Here is a 17,548-nt window from a genome sequence, read left to right on the forward strand (position 1 = left end):
GAATGGGGGTATTTTCAGGGCAGAAGGACGGGTGGGCAGCAGGTGGGCCAGTGGGAAGACTGGGCCTCTGGCACTTAGGCCAGATCCTAACCCACCCACACCCGCGAGCAACCTGGTGTTACACCAGGCTGCTTGGATCTGTGCTAGCGATTTAGTTGGCACAGATCTAATTAGCCCCACAGAGGTGGCTACTGTGTGATACAGGGTAAGAGGAAATAAATCCCCTTACTCCAAATTGCACTGGATAAAGCGCAGGCCAGTTGGCCTGCCTGTTCCGGTGCAGTATAGGATTAAGTTGCGCATTGGGCTGTGATCTCTAGGTGTGAAATATTTCCTTCCCATTCACAAATAAATCAGTGAGGTTTTCATATACGGTATACATAAAAATGGGAAATTTGACACTCAGTAGACGTCATATTTTAGGGAACATACTGTGCGACTGTAAACATGCTTTTATATATATTCCTACTAAAATTCCTACTGTCATTACACTCATTGCTGATCTTGAATTTTATTCAAGGGTGAAGTAGAATTTGCCCGAATCATGTCCTTAGTTGATCCCAATGGCCAGGGAACGGTTTCCTTCCAATCATTTATTGACTTCATGACCAGAGAGACTGGAGAAACTGACACTGCTGAACAAGTTATTGCTTCCTTCAAGATTCTAGCTTCAGATAAGGTCAGTGTTTTTGTCTCTAGGTATTGGAATTTTCCATTTTCCTGATCTCTGCTTATATTCTTCTACTTTTACAAGATAACAGAGCAACCACATGTAACATAAGAGTCATAGAGTCTGAAAAATAAAACAGTAGGTAAAAGAAGATTTACAGTACAAGCCTATTCATGTCTACTCAGAAGTAAGTCCCTCCTTTCCATGGGACTTATTCCTAGGTAAGTATATATAGGATTGCTACCTTAAACTTAAGCAGAAAGCCCACATTCTACAGTTATAATCAGAAAAAGTTCCTAAGATCTGTGAAATGAAATTCTGTAACTAGAAAACACATTTGTGTTGCTTGGTTGTGGCTGAAAAATGGCAGAGGGGACAGGATTTTGGGGGGTGGGGGTGAAAGCTTTTTGTTTTTATAATGCATGTTAGGGAGCAGAGAATTGCAAATTAGGAATTGTTAACCTTTGGCAGAACTACTGGAGACTAAGGGCAAAGAGTGTGTAACTGGCCACTGCTTAATCACTCCAGTATTATCTAATTTCTAATAATTTAGCAAAACCACTCACATGTGTTCAGGTTATTCTCTAAAACACTGTGGAGTAGACACTTGCATTATTATTTTCTTTAAATAAAACTGAAATTCTTAGGGTAGGAGAACCTTGAGTTCTAGATTTTGCCATTAAAGTATCAAATTGTAAACATGAGAAGCAAAAATAAACAAAGCTAGCATTTTGTGCTGAGTGTTGCAATAACTACTGAGGGATCAGAGAGGGCTATACATAAGTATCATGTGGTTTGTGAAAATCCATTACACTAAAGTAGTATACCAAAGCACTGTTAAAAAACAAAGAAGTGCTTTAGCATAGGAAAAGCTTCTAGACTGCAGTAGCATGTGATCTATGGCATGTCATCGATTGGTTTGAACACTTTACTGTGAAAAAGCAGCCTATAAAAACTGCTATAAATAAACGCCACAGGTTTCTGCCCAGTCTCAATGCATTGCCACTACATGGTATACACCAATGCTTCTCAGTCTGTGGTCCAAAACCAGGGTTGGTCTATGAGCCATCAGCTGCCAGTTTGCAGCATAGCTTCTGTGTGGCTTCTGGTTTCTCAAGAGCTTGGTGCCGTAAAGTCCCGAGAGTTACTGCAAGCTTTGGATAGGTGACAAGACTTACAAGAAATCACAAAATAGTGGAGAAACAAAGTGAAAGATTTATTTAACCTCTTCCTGGTACATTGATCAAAAACGTGTTGGTCTGCAGCAGCAGATATTTTGAGAAGCACTGGTGTACACCACAAATCCTTCATAGATGAATGGAAGTGGATATTGGAAAGCCTCTGAATAAAGTCCTCTTTTTAAAAATTTTGCAGCCTTACATCCTTGCTGATGAGTTGATTCGAGAGCTGCCGCCTGAACAAGCTCAGTACTGCATCAAGAGAATGCCAGCCTACAAGGGTCCAGGCGCTGTTCCCGGAGCTCTGGACTATACCTCATTTTCATCAGCATTGTATGGGGAAAGTGATCTGTAATTGGCTATGGTCACTGTGGGCAATTTAAGTTAAAGATTGTTTTCCAGTTTGCTCCTCAAAAACTTTGGCAAGCTGACTTCAAAGCAAGCTTCTCAAGTTTAGCAGGTACATTCAGTAAATAACAATACCATATAACGTGTGCAGCATTGATAGGTGTTTATGTTAATAGTATTCACTTTGTCAGCCTTAGAAACTGCTTTACCCCAATGCCTTACCTGACTGTATTTTAAAGGAAAAGCAAACCCACAGGGAATATTTCTCTGTGTCAAGTTAGGAAGCCTCAGGAAAAAAGGAAATATCAAAAGCTTTTGAAAATAAAATCCATTTCGGCTTTAATATTCATGAAATGTTTGGCTTATTCTTCACATTTTATGCAAGTCTTCTGCAGTTTCCTTCCAGGTGTCTATGCTTTGCTTTCATGCCAAGGCACTGCTTTCATCTCAGAATATCAGATCCTGTATGCTTTTGGAGGTGGAGTTGCATATACCAAAGAAACAAGGAAATGAATCAAACCTTAAACGGAACTAGAATCCTAGGAAACTCTGTTTTTAAAAATGTAAAACTCTTATTACGAGTTGGCTTTTCATTGAGGCGTAAAGACATTTGGAACTTCAGATGTTCATTGCCATCAGGCTGATGTTAAGTTACAACCTTAGCCTTAAAAGCAAAGGGCACAACTTTAACAAGGAGGATATTATAAGGAAACTCTCTGTATTGAAGAATTTGCTTTCTGCTTGCTCAGTGTTCTGCTGCATTTGGTCTTGATTAATGCTGAATGTCTGTTTCTAGTACAGCTACTATATGGTAGTTGGTATGGCACCTGATTGATAACTCTCTTCATTTGGACAGCCTGTAGAGCAGTAACTTTTTTTACTTGACGCCTAGGAGTCGGAGGAGAAAATGCAAACAAAAATATTCACAACTGGTTAAAGTAAGCTGTACTATTAAACATGTGCCTACTAAATAAAGTCCACTTTTCAAACCTTAATATGGGCTCTGTGACTGAGATTCAATTTCAAAAATCTTAGAAATAGGTGGAAGTGTTTCCATTTTCTTTTCCTTCCAGTTCTGTTATTTTGCTTGGGGGTGGGGTGTATATTTATGAATACTTATGAATATTTATAAGTGAATATTTATGAATACTTTTGAATAGGAAGTGTATATTTTATTTTTGTATTTTAAAAAGATGCTTATTACTCCTCACACTCAGGGAGACCCAAGGCAGCTTACAAGAAGACTGATGCAATAACTTTGTAGTGATGCAATGTTTATCATTGCTAGTAAGGAATAATACACTACATCAGGAGTGTAGTTATATTCCTTCCCATCAGTGCTGCTGAATCAGGACTTGTCCTACTAAGAGGTAGAGTGAGGCAACCATCACTTTCAGTAGATTTTAGATTGTATTTAAATGCAGCAAATTCTTAGTTACTTACAGCTCCAGTCCTATGCATATGTACTCATAAATGCTGAATTCAGTGGAACGTACTCCCAAGTAAGTGCACTTAAGACTACAGACTTAGGATTTGTTTTCCTCCAAAAGACAGCACCTTTGGATTTCTCATCTCAGGGGGAAAAATGTTTTTTTGCGTCAGCCTTATCTTGACTAGGACTTCAGAGTTTGCAGGTTTTCCCATTAAGACATTAAAAGCCTTTACTATTGTTTTTGTCTAGCATTGTTTGTACACACTATGATATCCACCACATCTGAAACAAAAAATACCTGCAGGTATTGCTTTATCAGCAGGAAGCTCTCTTCGCTCAGCTCAAAGCAAAGTGCTTTCAAGTCATCTTCAATATGCCATCTCTGAGGAATGTTCCCAGGGGTGGCATTTTGTAGCTGTTGGGAAGATAACACATGTGTCAAAGATACTGAAACAAACCATTATATATCCTCTCATTTTGTTTATCTTCAGGACCACTGTAGGTATGCACAGAGAATGGCAAATGCTAAGTATTCCATAATTGTCCTACATTTAGAGCTGAGTCATGCTTGATGGCTGTCTCTGTATGAGCACCTCAAGGGATGTGTGGGGTGCAGGAAAGGCAATGATATGTGGAGGAGCCATCTGGGTGAACGGACACAGGGGTGTCCACAGAACTAATTCCAGAGGTAGGGAAGGTTTCCTAATTGCAACTACAAGACACTAGCTTGACTTCCTGCAGTCTTTATACCACTAACCCCTCCACCTCCTGCATCACTTCACGGTGCTAGAGAAACAATGAGCCACAGTAATATGAATGGTATCTGTAGGAGTGGTTTGCTTCATTATACTGTATAGCAATGTTTCTCAAAACTGTGGGTCAGGACCCACTAGGTGGGTCACAAGTCAATTTCATGTGGGTGCCCATTCATTTCAATATTTTATTTTTAATATAGTAGACTTGGTGCTACCATGGTATGTGACTGCATTTGGGGAAATGTTACAGATCTGTGCTTTTAACAGGCTACTATTTATATGCTTTTAACAATGATAGTCAATAGGGCTTACTTCTGGGTGAGTGTGGATAGGATTGCAGCCTAGAATTGTAAACATTTTTCCTGCTTGATGATGTCACTTCCTGCTGTGACATCACTTCCAGGGTGATGTCATTCTAAAAGTGGGTCCCAGTGCTAAAAAGTTTGAGAACCACTGTGTATATTATACATATTGAATTAACGTCCCTCCAACAACAATAGAGAAAGGCTCTGAAAAGACACCCAGCTTTAACTGTATGTTTAACAATAGAGGACTCTAGTCAGGAATGAAAACAGGTCAGATTCAAGTCATGCCCCTCAAGGCTGCATTTCACATCTTTTACACATAATCTAATCTGGTTTGGCTGTGGAATGCCAAACATTAGGTTTGGAGCTGGTCTGACTTCTTTATTAATGAATGTCTTTTTTTTTTTTTAGCAAAATTTGATTTTAAATTTAGCATTTTTAGTCTGTTCAGAATTTGAAGGGACGAGTACCTCCTCCTGCTCTCTTCCACATAGATGCTGCTGAACTGGCGCTTTCACAGAGGGACTGTATTTATAGCTGCTGTAATCTAGAGAGGGAACAAAACAAAACATGACTGCAGTCATGGAGACCATGTATTTGGTCCCACCCCAGAGGTTTCAATTCATGCAAACAGCACCTCCAGGTGTGCTCAGCTATAAGCTGAGCAGTATCCTGTATATGGCAGCTACAAATGATGCTTAGCTTGAGTCAATCAAAAGAACTGCAGAATGAATTTGAGGTCTCCCTGTAGATACAGGTTAGATTACAACAGCCCAAAAAGAGGCCCCCAGCCTCTCCCACTCAGCCCCTTGACCACCTGCATTTAATACTGCTAGCCTCTATTGATGCTTGTCCATCTTTGAGAAGAAATATTTAGAACAGTGGTTCCCAAACTGGTGGTTTGCAACCCATCAGGGGAACTGGAAATGGGCCATTCCCTCTTAAGGGGAGTGGCCCAGGAATGGGTGCCCCAATGGCACCGCAGTAATCACAGCACTGTGGGGAGTCATGGGCTTTTACACTTACCTGGGGGGCCTCACTGAGCAGGCTGGGACATTACTCAGGGTAAGGGAACGAACCTCCAGCCTGCTCATATCTGGCACAGGATCCAGTGGTAGCCATTTAAGGATGCTGTTTTCTGTGCTGCATTGGATTCGGTCGTAAGCACGAATGTGTGGGCATGATAACAAGAAGATAGCTAGTTCAGTGTCTACCTCTGATTGCCAATAACCATGAGCTACATAAGCTCCCATACTTTTTGTTGCATTGCAAAACATTTGCAGCATTTCTAACTGGAACCACATGGAGGTATGTGGGGTTGCACCATGGCTCTGGCTCACTCACTGCCAGCTACTATTTTCATTGCAGCCTGAGCCTCTGTTCAGCTGCCTTCAGCCTGCTCTGGCCTTCCTCACAACATGTTTCCATTGCTCAGGCCAGTGCAAGGTCTAGGACACTTGCTGACAAGTGACAAAAACATGATGCAACAAGGCTTGGAGGGGACTGAAGACCACCAAGCAGAAGTTCAGACAGCAATGAGAATGACAGCTGGCAGTGAGTCCTGAGTCTTCTGCTGGCTGTGATATGTGGGTTGCAGTAGACTGTCATGTTAAAAATTGTGTGGCAATGCTAAAAAGTTTGAGAAGCACTGATTTACACAGAACTGAAAGTTGCTCCAAAAACTATGACAACCCTTTCCTAAAAAAATTCCTGTAGAAAGCACTGTCAACCCAATCTTTCTTTTTCTATCTAACATCTCTAATTATCTGTGTGACTCTATAGCTCTATATTTGTCAACACCAACAAACAGTGATTTTTGAGAAGCAACTTATGTTCCATGAAAGAAATTACTAGTCCTCTAGGAAAAATACAGGACAAAAGAGATTTGGAGTTTGAAACAAAACAAAAACACAGAGATTAAATGCTACACTCTCTTCTGCAATACAGTGCTCATGATCTTGCTTCCCAAATGGTGATGTTGGGGGGGGGGGGCAGATGCAAGTGGAGAACATTTTAATGGAAGAATCCATGAGCAGTGGGTGGATAGGTGCTGTGTCCTCCTGCTACAAGCTGTTTCTGCTGCCAAATCGCGCCTCTCCAGGTCTTTTCCCTCTCTCACCTGGACTTACTTTTAGTATCTGAACTGACTGATGGGAAAAATATCGAGGAAGAGTCATCCAAGAGAACTGACAGGGAAGGAAAGGATTAAGCAACCCCTCCTACCTTCAGCTCAAGTCTTCCCAGCCTCTACCATCACATTAAGAGGCAAATTGCACATTGTAAATAACTGCCAGTTCTGCTCTTAGAAACAACTTGAATTCCCCCCCCCAACAGTTAATGAAATTGCTAATTCCCTAGCAATCAATATTCTTCAGCCTTGTTTTTAGTGATTTCAGAGACAAGTCGGATACTAATGCTTCGGGGAGAAACAATAACAGTGTATCCACAAAAATACACAATTATGTTACGAAGAGCTCATAGGCATATATCACTCATTATTAACACCTAAACAAACAACTGAAATTACATCAGTTTCCAGTTCTGATCAAGCCTAAATCCTGGAACTGAAACGCTCATCTCAAACAAATGCACATTTACCAGTAATAAATGCGATCCCATGACATTCAGAGGTTCCAGGATATTTTTTTCTCATTTACATTTTGTAAATCCATTCTGAAATTTACAACTGAAACAGACCTTTACAATCCATTTTGTAAAGGTGACTGTCACCAAAAATAGAAATTACAGCCCAATCATAACCAACTTTCCAGCACTGATGCAGCTGCAATGTAGCTCTGAGGTATAAGTGAACAAACATTCCCTTGAGGAGGCCTCCATGACTGCCCCCCCATCTCAGAATGTAGCTCACACCCCATTGTTACCACTGCAGTACTAGAAAGTTGGTTGGGATTGCGCTGGGTGTTATTCTGAAATGTTGGTTAGGATTGCACTCTGTGGGCCTGCAGGGGATCAGAATGGGCTCTAATTTTAGTAGCCAGGGCATACTGCATGTAAGTGTGTCAGTGGCACACTTCTTTAGATAACGAGAAAGAAGCACCTCCACATGATCAGCACCCTTCTCTAAAAGTTCAGCTTTCATTTAAAAAAGAAAAATACATCTCTGTACATTTCCCCTGTGAAACTATAAAGAAAACCATCCAGGCACTGTTCTACCCAATTGCTCAATAATTAGAAGCAAACCCCCTCCCACCAAAGCCTGGTCAATGAATGCAAAGTCACTGACATAGCTGACAAACCTTCAATGACTTATACTGGGTTCTGTCTTACTCCATTCTGCTGTTCATATTAGGTCTATTTGTGTTAGGTTCCGTCTGTTCTGTATTGATTTTCCATCCCATCTGCTAGGGCTCTTTCACAACATTTCTACTCCAGGATTAAGCCCTGTAGCCACTGACACAGGCCTACCTGCAGGGCATTCTCTAGCTAGTGTCTTTTCTAAAATTTATTAAGTCTTGTGGTTATCAAGACACCTTGTGGCAGCAGCAATGACCTCATGCATAGTGTGAGTGAGGAAGTACCATATTTCCTTCATTTACCTGAAACTACTGTATTAACCTAAACTATTAATCTAACCAAATTTGTTCAGTCAACATAGAAATGCATCTATGGGAGAGGTTTATAGGAAGAAATGAGAAACTTAACAGGATGGTGAGTGCAGCGGAGTCTCAACCTAAGAAAATTGTAGGCATCATTCAGTGCTTTAAGATTTTGAGTACACTAATAAACAATGTAAAAACAAACCTTCAGCAAGTTAAAGGCAAACTAATGTGTGGCTGCATGAGCATTTGTAAACAGCTCACTGCATAACATGTGATTCTCATCTGTGGAAAATTGGCTCCTGCCTGACAGCTAATGCTATAATACACTTGACTGCCTGTAAAGGGCACTATGAGAGAACTCTCTTCCTTCTGCCATGGGACACCAAAGAGGATGAAGCCTGGAGCGGTTTCTTGCCTTTTGAAACCATTTCTGACCAACACTGCATAGATGCAACAGGGATCAAATGGGTACACCTGTGGGCTGGGCAAAAATAATGACAGGTTAAATAATTACTTAGCCAACCCTGCTAAGGTTCAGGGCTGTGGCTCCAGAAGAAGTCTTGGGGCGAAGGGCCCAGTCCTATCCAATTTTCCAGTGCAGATGCAGCTGTGCCAATGGGGTGTGCACTGCATCCTGTGGTGGGGAGTCACAGCCCCATCTTATCCACACTTTCCTGGGAGTAAGCCCCATTAAGTCTACTGGGACTTACTTCTGAGCAGACATGCCTCGAAAGGGGCTGTCAGTCCTCAACAAATGTTTCCACACTTCAAGGCTGCACTGCGGCTGTCCCGAGGCCCCAGTCCTGGCGCAGCTGTGCCAACAGGGCATGTGCTGCACCCTGCAGCGGAGGGGCAATCATGGGGCCTCTTCGACGTTTGTCCCCCTCCCTCGGGGCTGCACCTGCACTGGCAAGTTGGAGAGGATCGGGCCCTCCCTTGGCCGGGTTCCCTGCTGGGGCCAATGGTGGGGAGAAGGCAAACCCTCTTGCAAGGCTGCAGCAACAATGTTGCCGACAGGAGCCGAGCTGGCGGAAAGGCCACAAGGGAGGGGGCGGCGCAGCTGCCGCCTGCCAGCCAGCCAGCCCGGGGCGCCCAGGCTCGCTGGGGAGGAGCTGGTGTGCGTCTGCGCGCGTGGCTGCCGCGCAGGCGCCCTCTCCCCCCGCACGGCTGGGAAGGCGAGTGCCGGCCGGGATGTCGCCCACGGGGCACGAGTGGGCTGAGCAGCGTTCGAGCGGTGCGTGTTCCGCGGGGCTCTCCTTCCCCCTGCTTGGGGAGTGGAGAGCGCGGGGAGGTTCTCGCTTCCCAGCCGAAGTGCCGCTTGCTCGTGCTGGCTGCTGGGGGGCGACGGCGCTGGAAGCAGGGAGGCTGCGGGCTCCGGTGGCGCCTGCCTGGTGTCCCCAGTTCACCTCTTGCCCTGTCAGCGGGAGGAGCAGGGACTCCGCCGGTGCTCTGGGGACGCTTTGGAAGTCACTCCTGCAGGGACAGACCAGCCCTCAGGTGCACACGCTGGATCCCTGTTGCGCATATGCAACGTTGGCCAGAAGTGGCTTGAATGCTGTCTGTGCCTGGCTTACACATCCCTGTTCCTCCCCTTTATAGTCGTGCTTGGGTGTCAGAACCTGATGCAATAAAGCTTGCAGATGAAATAATGCCAGAGAAAACCGAGGCTCTTGTCAGATGTTTTTCATAGGCTAAGAACTTGGTCGGAGCCGGTGATCAGTGTCAAGGGCACTCAGCTTGCTTTGGACTAGTGGAGGAAAAAGATGCAATATGCTTTGGTTTGCCACCCACCTGTGCATAGCTTGCCTCAGGCTTCACTTTCATTTTCACAGGCCCTTTAGCACCTTGGGGGCGGAGAATCTGTAGGCCCAGGTGAAGCTTGATGAATCCTAGCTACAGCGCAAGTAGTCAATAATTGGGTTTTATTCTGTCACTATATCAGTGTCAAGGGCTTTCCTAAGTCTGGCATTTAAGTTTACTTGAGGTAAATGCAACTGAAATCAGTGGGACTTCTGAGAAAACAGCGGGTCAGTGGCCAACATTTAAGATCCGTGCAGAATTTATATTCACCCACCCTTTAGGCTCTTTGGATCATGTTGATAAAAATTCTAGCAGTTCAGTACCACTGAGCAGTTGCACCAATTCTTAGTGTATATTATGTAAATGGCACAGAAAAGATGCATGTTAAGCCATTTATTATGTCTAGCCAATATTGCATTTACACAACAGGGATCAAATGTGTACACCTGTGGGCTGGGCGGAAATGGGTTAAACAGATTTCTGTGTGTAACTCCATGTAAAGAAGCCCCAAATCTTCTTGATAGCACAAGAGCAAGGAGCTTTGTATTTCTTCAAAACCAGGAGCAGCACCTGCATGTTTGCTGTGTGATCCTCATTAGTCTTTTATACCCAATATTTTCAAGTGGAGTATATGATGATTTAACTGATCTGAATACATATCTCTTTCTAATGCAGCTACAAAGAACAGCCTGAAAGATGAAATTGAATCAGTCTTGCGGGAGCGTATTATGGTTTTGGATGGAGGTATGGGGACTATGATCCAGCAGTATTCATTGACAGAAGAGGCATTTCGAGGTCAAGAATTTGAGGATCATGTCAAACTATTGAAGGGAAACAATGACATGTTGAGTATAACTCAGCCAGACATAATCTACAAAATTCACACGGTAAGTGGTTTTCTGAGGTTTTTGGTTGGCATAGAGCAGTGGGTTCCAAATTTTTTAGCATCGGGACCCACTTCTTAAATTAACACACTATCGCAGTGTTTCCCAACCTGAGGTACATATACCCGCAGGGGTACTTGACAGGATCTTTTAGGGGTACTTGAAAAAGAATTGAATAATGGCAGAAAAAGGCAGGTCTATATTAGAATGCCTTATGGGAAGGAAGGAAGACAGCTAGCTGGTTGTGAAAGCCCCAGCAACTGCTAATTTCTGATCATCAATTTGTGTATTATCAGATATGGAGAAGTGGTTGAAAACATATAAATTGAAATAACTGGAACTATATTAATTACAAACATTTTGCAAATACAAAGGGTACAATTTATGGAAATGGGCTGCCAAGGGGTACGCAAGTGAAAACATGTTGGGAACCACTACTCTATTGGGACCCACCTAGGTTACCAGACTTTTAAAAAAGGAGATCTAGTAAGAAACAGTATTTTATTTATTTATATGTAATAATTCAAAAAAGACCCTCAAACATCTCTTCCTATATTTACATATACTTGCAAACTGCAGGAGCTGAGCTCTTTGAAGGGTGATTAGCAGCTATAGTAGCTGATTTTTGAATAGCCACAGCGCTTGAGACAATTAATTATCTGATCTTCCCATCACCCTTTGGTGACCTACCAAAAATCAGGTCAGGAATGACCAGTGGGTCCTGACCCACAATTTGGGAACCACTGGCTTTGAGTGAAGCATATGACAGCTTTTGAGATTCATATGCAGATTATGTGTCTTTACTAATAATTATTAAATTTGGATGAATCCAGAATGCTGGGAAAGTGAATTGGTCTCTCTTTTAGAATTTCCACATTCAGTTCACTTGGGGAAAAATAACGTAGAGAAAAAGCAAAAGAATGCAGGGAGCAAGCCCTCTCTGTATAAGGATTTGCTTAGCTCCTCCTCTTGTTTGCAGTTGAGAACGCAGACATTTGGAATGGGAGGAGGAATACAATGGTTTTTCAGATGCCAGTAGGCCTCCTTAGTAGGCAGACTGAATTGTGTCTAGAGGAGGTGTGAACCTGTCCTAAATCCTTCCTAGTAACTATCTTAGGCTGCAATCCTAAACACACTTTCCTGAGAGTAAACCCCATTGAACAAAATAGGACTTACTTCTGAGTAGACCTGGTTAGGATTGTGCCCTTAGTTAGGCTACATGGAACAGAGTTAGCCAACCCTTCTGGTTATTTATTTATTTAGCTGGGTAACCAATTTGTGAGCTTCTTTTTTTGTTGAAAAGCGATATACAAGCATGCCCCAGTATCCATGAGGGATCTGCTCCACGAACCTGTGCCTACAGCGGTGCCTGTATTAACAGTGGCCCACATGCACGCACCCCAGAAATTAACTACTTCCTGTTTAGCTTCCTATTTTCATAAGTTATTCAGGCGGCTGGCAGCCTGCTCTCTTCGCGCTATAAACTTGAATGCTTATAGTACTCTGTTCAAAGCAAGAAGCACTTACTGGTAAGACTTCAAAGAATGTTAATGTATGCGCAGGCCCCTCCCATCCTGTTTTCATCACCAGATGTGTCCAGCACCCACACCATAAGAACATAAGAACCACCAGTCAGTCAGTTTTCCTTGTTGGTCTATATGGGTAGAAAATAGCATATAGTTTTCCCAGAACTTTACTATTGTTTTGCTTGTAACTCTAAGCTTAGTGACAACTGTTGGTGGAAAGTTCAAAGGAACTCTGTAACATATGTCACTACTGTGCATTCCTGGCCACCTTAACCACAGACCGTCTTTTGGGTTCTGTCCTCCTTAACCACAGACCATTTTGACTCTTAGGACCTGCATGGAAGTTGTGATCTCAGAACCAGAGATTGAGGTACAATCTCATTTAGGAATGTGGTTGCATAAAGGTTTGACATTCATTGTTGTAACCTGGTGATCCAGCACAGAGGCAAAAAGAAGTATTGTGAACTTAAATACAACACAATGAATGCATAGGAAGATGCACAGTTAAATACAATTATTTCATAATTGTACAATTATTTCATATTGAGTGGGAGTAACACTCAATAACAGTATTAACATATTGTAGTTTTCCTAAAATCAAATTATCCATGCTCAGTGTTCTTTAATGTCCTGAAATAGCCTTCTATTGATGTGGTTAACTATATACCACTGTTCGTAAATAACCAGGTGTGGAATGGACTCTCTTATCTTACTCTTGTATCTTACTCGCTAATCACTTTTAATTCTACTATTAATCTCCAGAGATTAGATGAGAAGCTTAAAAAGTCTCACCACCTTCAGATTCAGCTAGTGTCTTTTCATTTTTTGAACAGCAGGAGAGGGAAATCTACCATACATTATGTAATTAAAATATAATTGAAAGTAGCAATAGCAGTAATTCCCCTTTGATGCTCATGCTGTTCTCAAAATGAACATGCTTCAGTGCCTAATGAATTGTGCACATTTTTTTCTAAATTTGGAATCTTAAAATAAAAATACTGATTACTGTATTGTTCACTGTAAGAATTTGACTCTTTTCTTAGTGATAAATAAAACAGGTGAGGACAAAGTAATTATGGCCAATTATATTTTCATCAAACTGTTTGAGCAAACTGTTGTTCACCAAACTGTTTGAGGAGAATAAAAAGGAACATAAACTGTGGCAAAAGAAATGTAAGAAGGTGATACTGGAGGCCAAGCGAGACTATGAGGAACGCATGGCCAGCAACATTAAGGGGAATAATAAAAGCTTCTTCAAATATGTTAGAAGCAGGAAACCCGCCAGAGAAGCGGTTGGCCCTCTGGATGGTGTGGGAGGGAAAGGGGAGATAAAAAGAGACTTATAGATGGCAGAGAAATTAAATGAGTTCTTTGCATCTATCTTCACGGCAGAAGACCTTGGGTAGATACCGCTGCCCGAACGGCCCCTCCTGACCGAGGAGTTAAGTCAGATAAAGGTTAAAAGAGAAGATTTTTCAGACCTCATTGATAAATTAAAGATCAATTAGTCACCGGGCCCTGATGGCATCCACCCTAGAGTTATTAAGGAATTGAAGAATGAAGTTGCAGACCTCTTGACTAAGGTATGCAACTTGTCCCTCAAAACGGCCACGGTGCCAGAAGATTGGAGGATAGCAAATGTCACGCCTATTTTTAAAAAGGGAAAGAGGGGGGACCCGGGAAACTATAGGCCGGTCAGCCTAACATCCATACCGGGTAAGATGGTGGAATGCCTCATCAAAGATAGGATCTCAAAATACATAGACGAACAGGCCTTGCTGAGGGAGAGTCAGCATGGCTTCTGTAAGGGTAAGTCTTGCCTCACGAACCTTATAGAATTCTTTGAAAAGATCAACAGGCATGTGGATGCGGGAGAACCCATGGACATTATATATCTGGACTTTCAGAAGGCGTTTGACACGGTCCCTCACCAAAGACTACTGAAAAAACTCCACAGTCAGGGAATTAGAGGACAGGTCCTCTCGTGGATTGAGAACTGGTTGGAGGCCAGGAAGCAGAGAGTGGGTGTCAATGGGCAATTTTCACAATGGAGAGAGGTGAAAAGCGGTGTGCCCCAAGGATCTGTCCTGGGACCGGTGCTTTTCAACCTCTTCATAAATGACCTGGAGACAGGGTTGAGCAGTGAAGTGGCTAAGTTTGCAGACGACACCAAACTTTTCTGAGTGGTGAAGACCAGAAGTGATTGTGAGGAGCTCCAGAAGGATCTCTCCAGACTGGCAGAATGGGCAGCAAAATGGCAGATGCGCTTCAATGTCAGTAAGTGTAAAGTCATGCACATTGGGGCAAAAAATCAAAACTTTAGATATAGGCTGATGGGTTCTGAGCTGTCTGTGACAGATCAGGAGAGAGATCTTGGGGTGGTGGTGGACAGGTCAATGAAAGTGTCGACCCAATGTGCGGCGGCAGTGAAGAAGGCCAATTCTATGCTTGGGATCATTAGGAAGGGTATTGATAACAAAAAGGCTAGTATTATAATGCCGTTGTACAAATCTATGGTAAGGCCACACCTGGAGTATTGTGTCCAGTTCTGGTCGCCACATCTCAAAAAAGACATAGTGGAAATGGAAAAGGTGCAAAAGAGAGCGACTAAGATGATTACGGGGCTGGGGCACCTTCCTTATGAGGAAAGGCTACGGCGTTTGGGCCACTTCAGCCTAGAAAAGAGACGCTTGAGGGGGGACATGATTGAGACATACAAAATTATGCAGGGAATGGACAGAGTGGATAGGGAGATGCTCTTTACACTCTCACATAACACCAGAACCAGGGGACATCCACTAAAATTGAGTGTTGGGCGGGTTAGGACAGACAAAAGAAAATATTTCTTTACTCAGCGTGTGGTTGGTCTGTGGAACTCCTTGCCACAGGATGTGGTGATGGCGTCTAGCCTAGACGCCTTTAAAAGGGGATTGGACAAGTTTCTGGAGGAAATATCCATTATGGGGTACAAGCCATGATGTGTATGCGCAACCTCCTGATTTTAGAAATGGGTTATGTCAGAATGCCAGATGCAAGGGAGGGCACCAGGATGAGGTCTCTTGTTATCTGGGGTGCTCCCTGGGGCATTTGGTGGGCCGCTGTGAGATACAGGAAGCTGAAGTAGATGGGCCTATGGCCTGATCCAGTGGGGCTGTTCTTATGTTCTTAGCAAAGAGAAATTTCCAATTTATGACCCAATCCTATCCAGACCTTGCAGTGATGGAATTTGTATTCTGTCAGTACAAGGCCTGTCTCCTTGCATGTCAACCGCTATGATGGCATTTGGGCCAGGACCACCAGTGCGATTGGCTGGTGGCTGTGGATGTAAACCAATTAACTCCAGAAGTACTTATCTCTGCACAGTTGCCTAGGCCCTGACTGGCCCATAGCATGCAACAGAGTCTGCAGTAGCAATTCTGCACATTCTGGGCCAGCGCAGGATAGGGTTGGGCTGTTAGATGTTCAAAGAAATGAATTGATAACTGACATGCTTTTTAAGGACATACGCATTTCCTGATAACTGTGGTTGAATTTGCACTATAATTTATGACAGGAAATGTCACCTGGCATTGATTCTGTGATTCTTGTTTTCTTATAGTAGTCTTTTTTTGTATGCATGCATGCATCTGAATATTTTCAACAATCGTCCTTCCCTACTGTAGGTAAAATTATTAGCATGAACTGGGGCTTGTGAGCATACAAGTGAGGCTTTACACATGTCTTCTGTCCCCATGTTTCTTGAGGCAGACAGCTTGCGCTTGCGCAGACAGTAATATGGCTTACTCAGATAGGAATTTACCCCCCTAGGCTTTGGTTCACATTCAAGATTCTACAAGCAGTGTGGGAGGGAGTGCAAGCTGGAGGATCTTTCTTTCTGTTGTGCAGTTCCATCTCAACAATAAGGCTACAGAAGCAGTTATCTGGGAGTACTAACTTTGGCAGAGAGCCACTGTGCACACAAATACACAGTGCAAAGGTAGAGAGTTCTCCTGTATCATGTGTGATTCTTGGAATATTTGGTTGGCTCCTCTTCTGTTCTACCAGAAGCAGCAAATTCAGCAAATGCAAGGAGAGCATTTTTTTTTGTTCAATAAGTTATTTATTTATATTTATTTATTTATTTATTTATTTATTTATTTAAACCTTTGTTCCCCCGCCCTTCACCCAATAAGGTTCCCAGAGCAGCTTACATAACAGCTGTCACATAAGAAATCATTACAACAGGAGGGGTATGTTGTGAAGCTTATGCTTCTCTGGCTTCTTTTCCTCTCCCAGCAACTCAGAAGGCAATTGGTGGTCGTCTGGCCTATATGAAATGCCAGCTTAAAAAGCATCAGGAGGTGGAGGGGTTGATGGTGCCTCTGTGCTTTGCTGGCCATTTTCTCCTCCTCACAGCCAGTTGATGGTTCTTTGACCTGTATGAGGGGTCTAAAAGCTGGTAAAAGGAGGCATGGGTAGGTAGAATAACCTCAACAGGTATAACAACATTGTTTTCATGCTGGAGAGACCGATGTGGTAGGGATGCTGTCCTCTTCACAACCATTGTAAGTGCCATGTTTGAGCTCCCCCCTCCCTAGTTTGCTTGTGCACATGTACTCTCTCAAGGGTGGTTGAAAAAGGCGGAGAGCTGATTTTCAAAATGCTGGAAAACTAGAATGTTTATGTTTTTGACTCCTATATTTTTCTTGTAGGAGTATTTGCTTTGTGGTGCAGATATCATCGAGACAAACACTTTCAGTAGCACCAGAATAGCACAAGCTGACTATGGCCTTGAGCACTTGGTAAGAATTTCAGATTTCTTGTATATCAGGGTTGGTTTTTCTAGCAGAAGATTAGTGTGGTGCTGGAGTTCACCAATGTTCATAGTGATAATTATTTACTTAGCCTTTGTTACCCTTTTCCACTGAAGATTAGACAGATATTTGTTCCTTTTTGCTTTTGTAAAGCCCCATGTGTAGTAAAAGTTGAGATACCAGCATTGTCAAGGCTGAAGCGTTGCCAAATATTGTAGTTTTTCGGGTATTAGAATGTCTGTGTTGCTGTAGCTATCAGTTTCACTTGGGACGCTGTCAACACTGACAGTTTCACTC

At 42.9% G+C, this 17,548-nt stretch overlaps 2 protein-coding genes across 7 annotated transcripts in view; both read left to right on the plus strand.

Moving 5' to 3' along the window:
* Window positions 1-3,191, plus strand: part of ACTN2 (actinin alpha 2) — a 75,496-nt gene extending 72,305 nt beyond the window's left edge. The window contains exons 20-21 of the mRNA XM_066617160.1: window positions 521-679; window positions 2,045-3,191. Of these exons, the coding sequence (XP_066473257.1) occupies window positions 521-679; window positions 2,045-2,203 (318 nt within the window). The 3' untranslated portion in view covers window positions 2,204-3,191. The remainder of the gene's footprint in view (window positions 1-520; window positions 680-2,044) is intronic.
* Window positions 3,192-9,418: 6,227 nt separating this feature from the next.
* The window catches only part of MTR (5-methyltetrahydrofolate-homocysteine methyltransferase), a 76,310-nt gene continuing 68,180 nt past the window's right edge, over window positions 9,419-17,548 (plus strand). For 5 of the 6 annotated variants that reach the window (XR_010793867.1, XR_010793868.1, XM_066617173.1 and 2 more), the window contains exons 1-3: window positions 9,419-9,482; window positions 10,724-10,935; window positions 17,150-17,239. Coding sequence is in view for 4 of the 6 variants with exons in the window: in XM_066617173.1 (XP_066473270.1) it covers window positions 9,440-9,482; window positions 10,724-10,935; window positions 17,150-17,239 (345 nt within the window). In the remaining 2 variants the exon portion in view is untranslated. Of the gene's footprint in view, window positions 9,483-10,723; window positions 10,936-17,149; window positions 17,240-17,548 lie in introns of those variants that run through there. The other variant, XM_066617207.1, reaches the window with a different exon arrangement.

The sequence above is a fragment of the Tiliqua scincoides genome, chromosome 1, assembly GCF_035046505.1.
Source record: "Tiliqua scincoides isolate rTilSci1 chromosome 1, rTilSci1.hap2, whole genome shotgun sequence".
In the NCBI taxonomy this organism is placed as follows: domain Eukaryota; kingdom Metazoa; phylum Chordata; class Lepidosauria; order Squamata; family Scincidae; genus Tiliqua; species Tiliqua scincoides.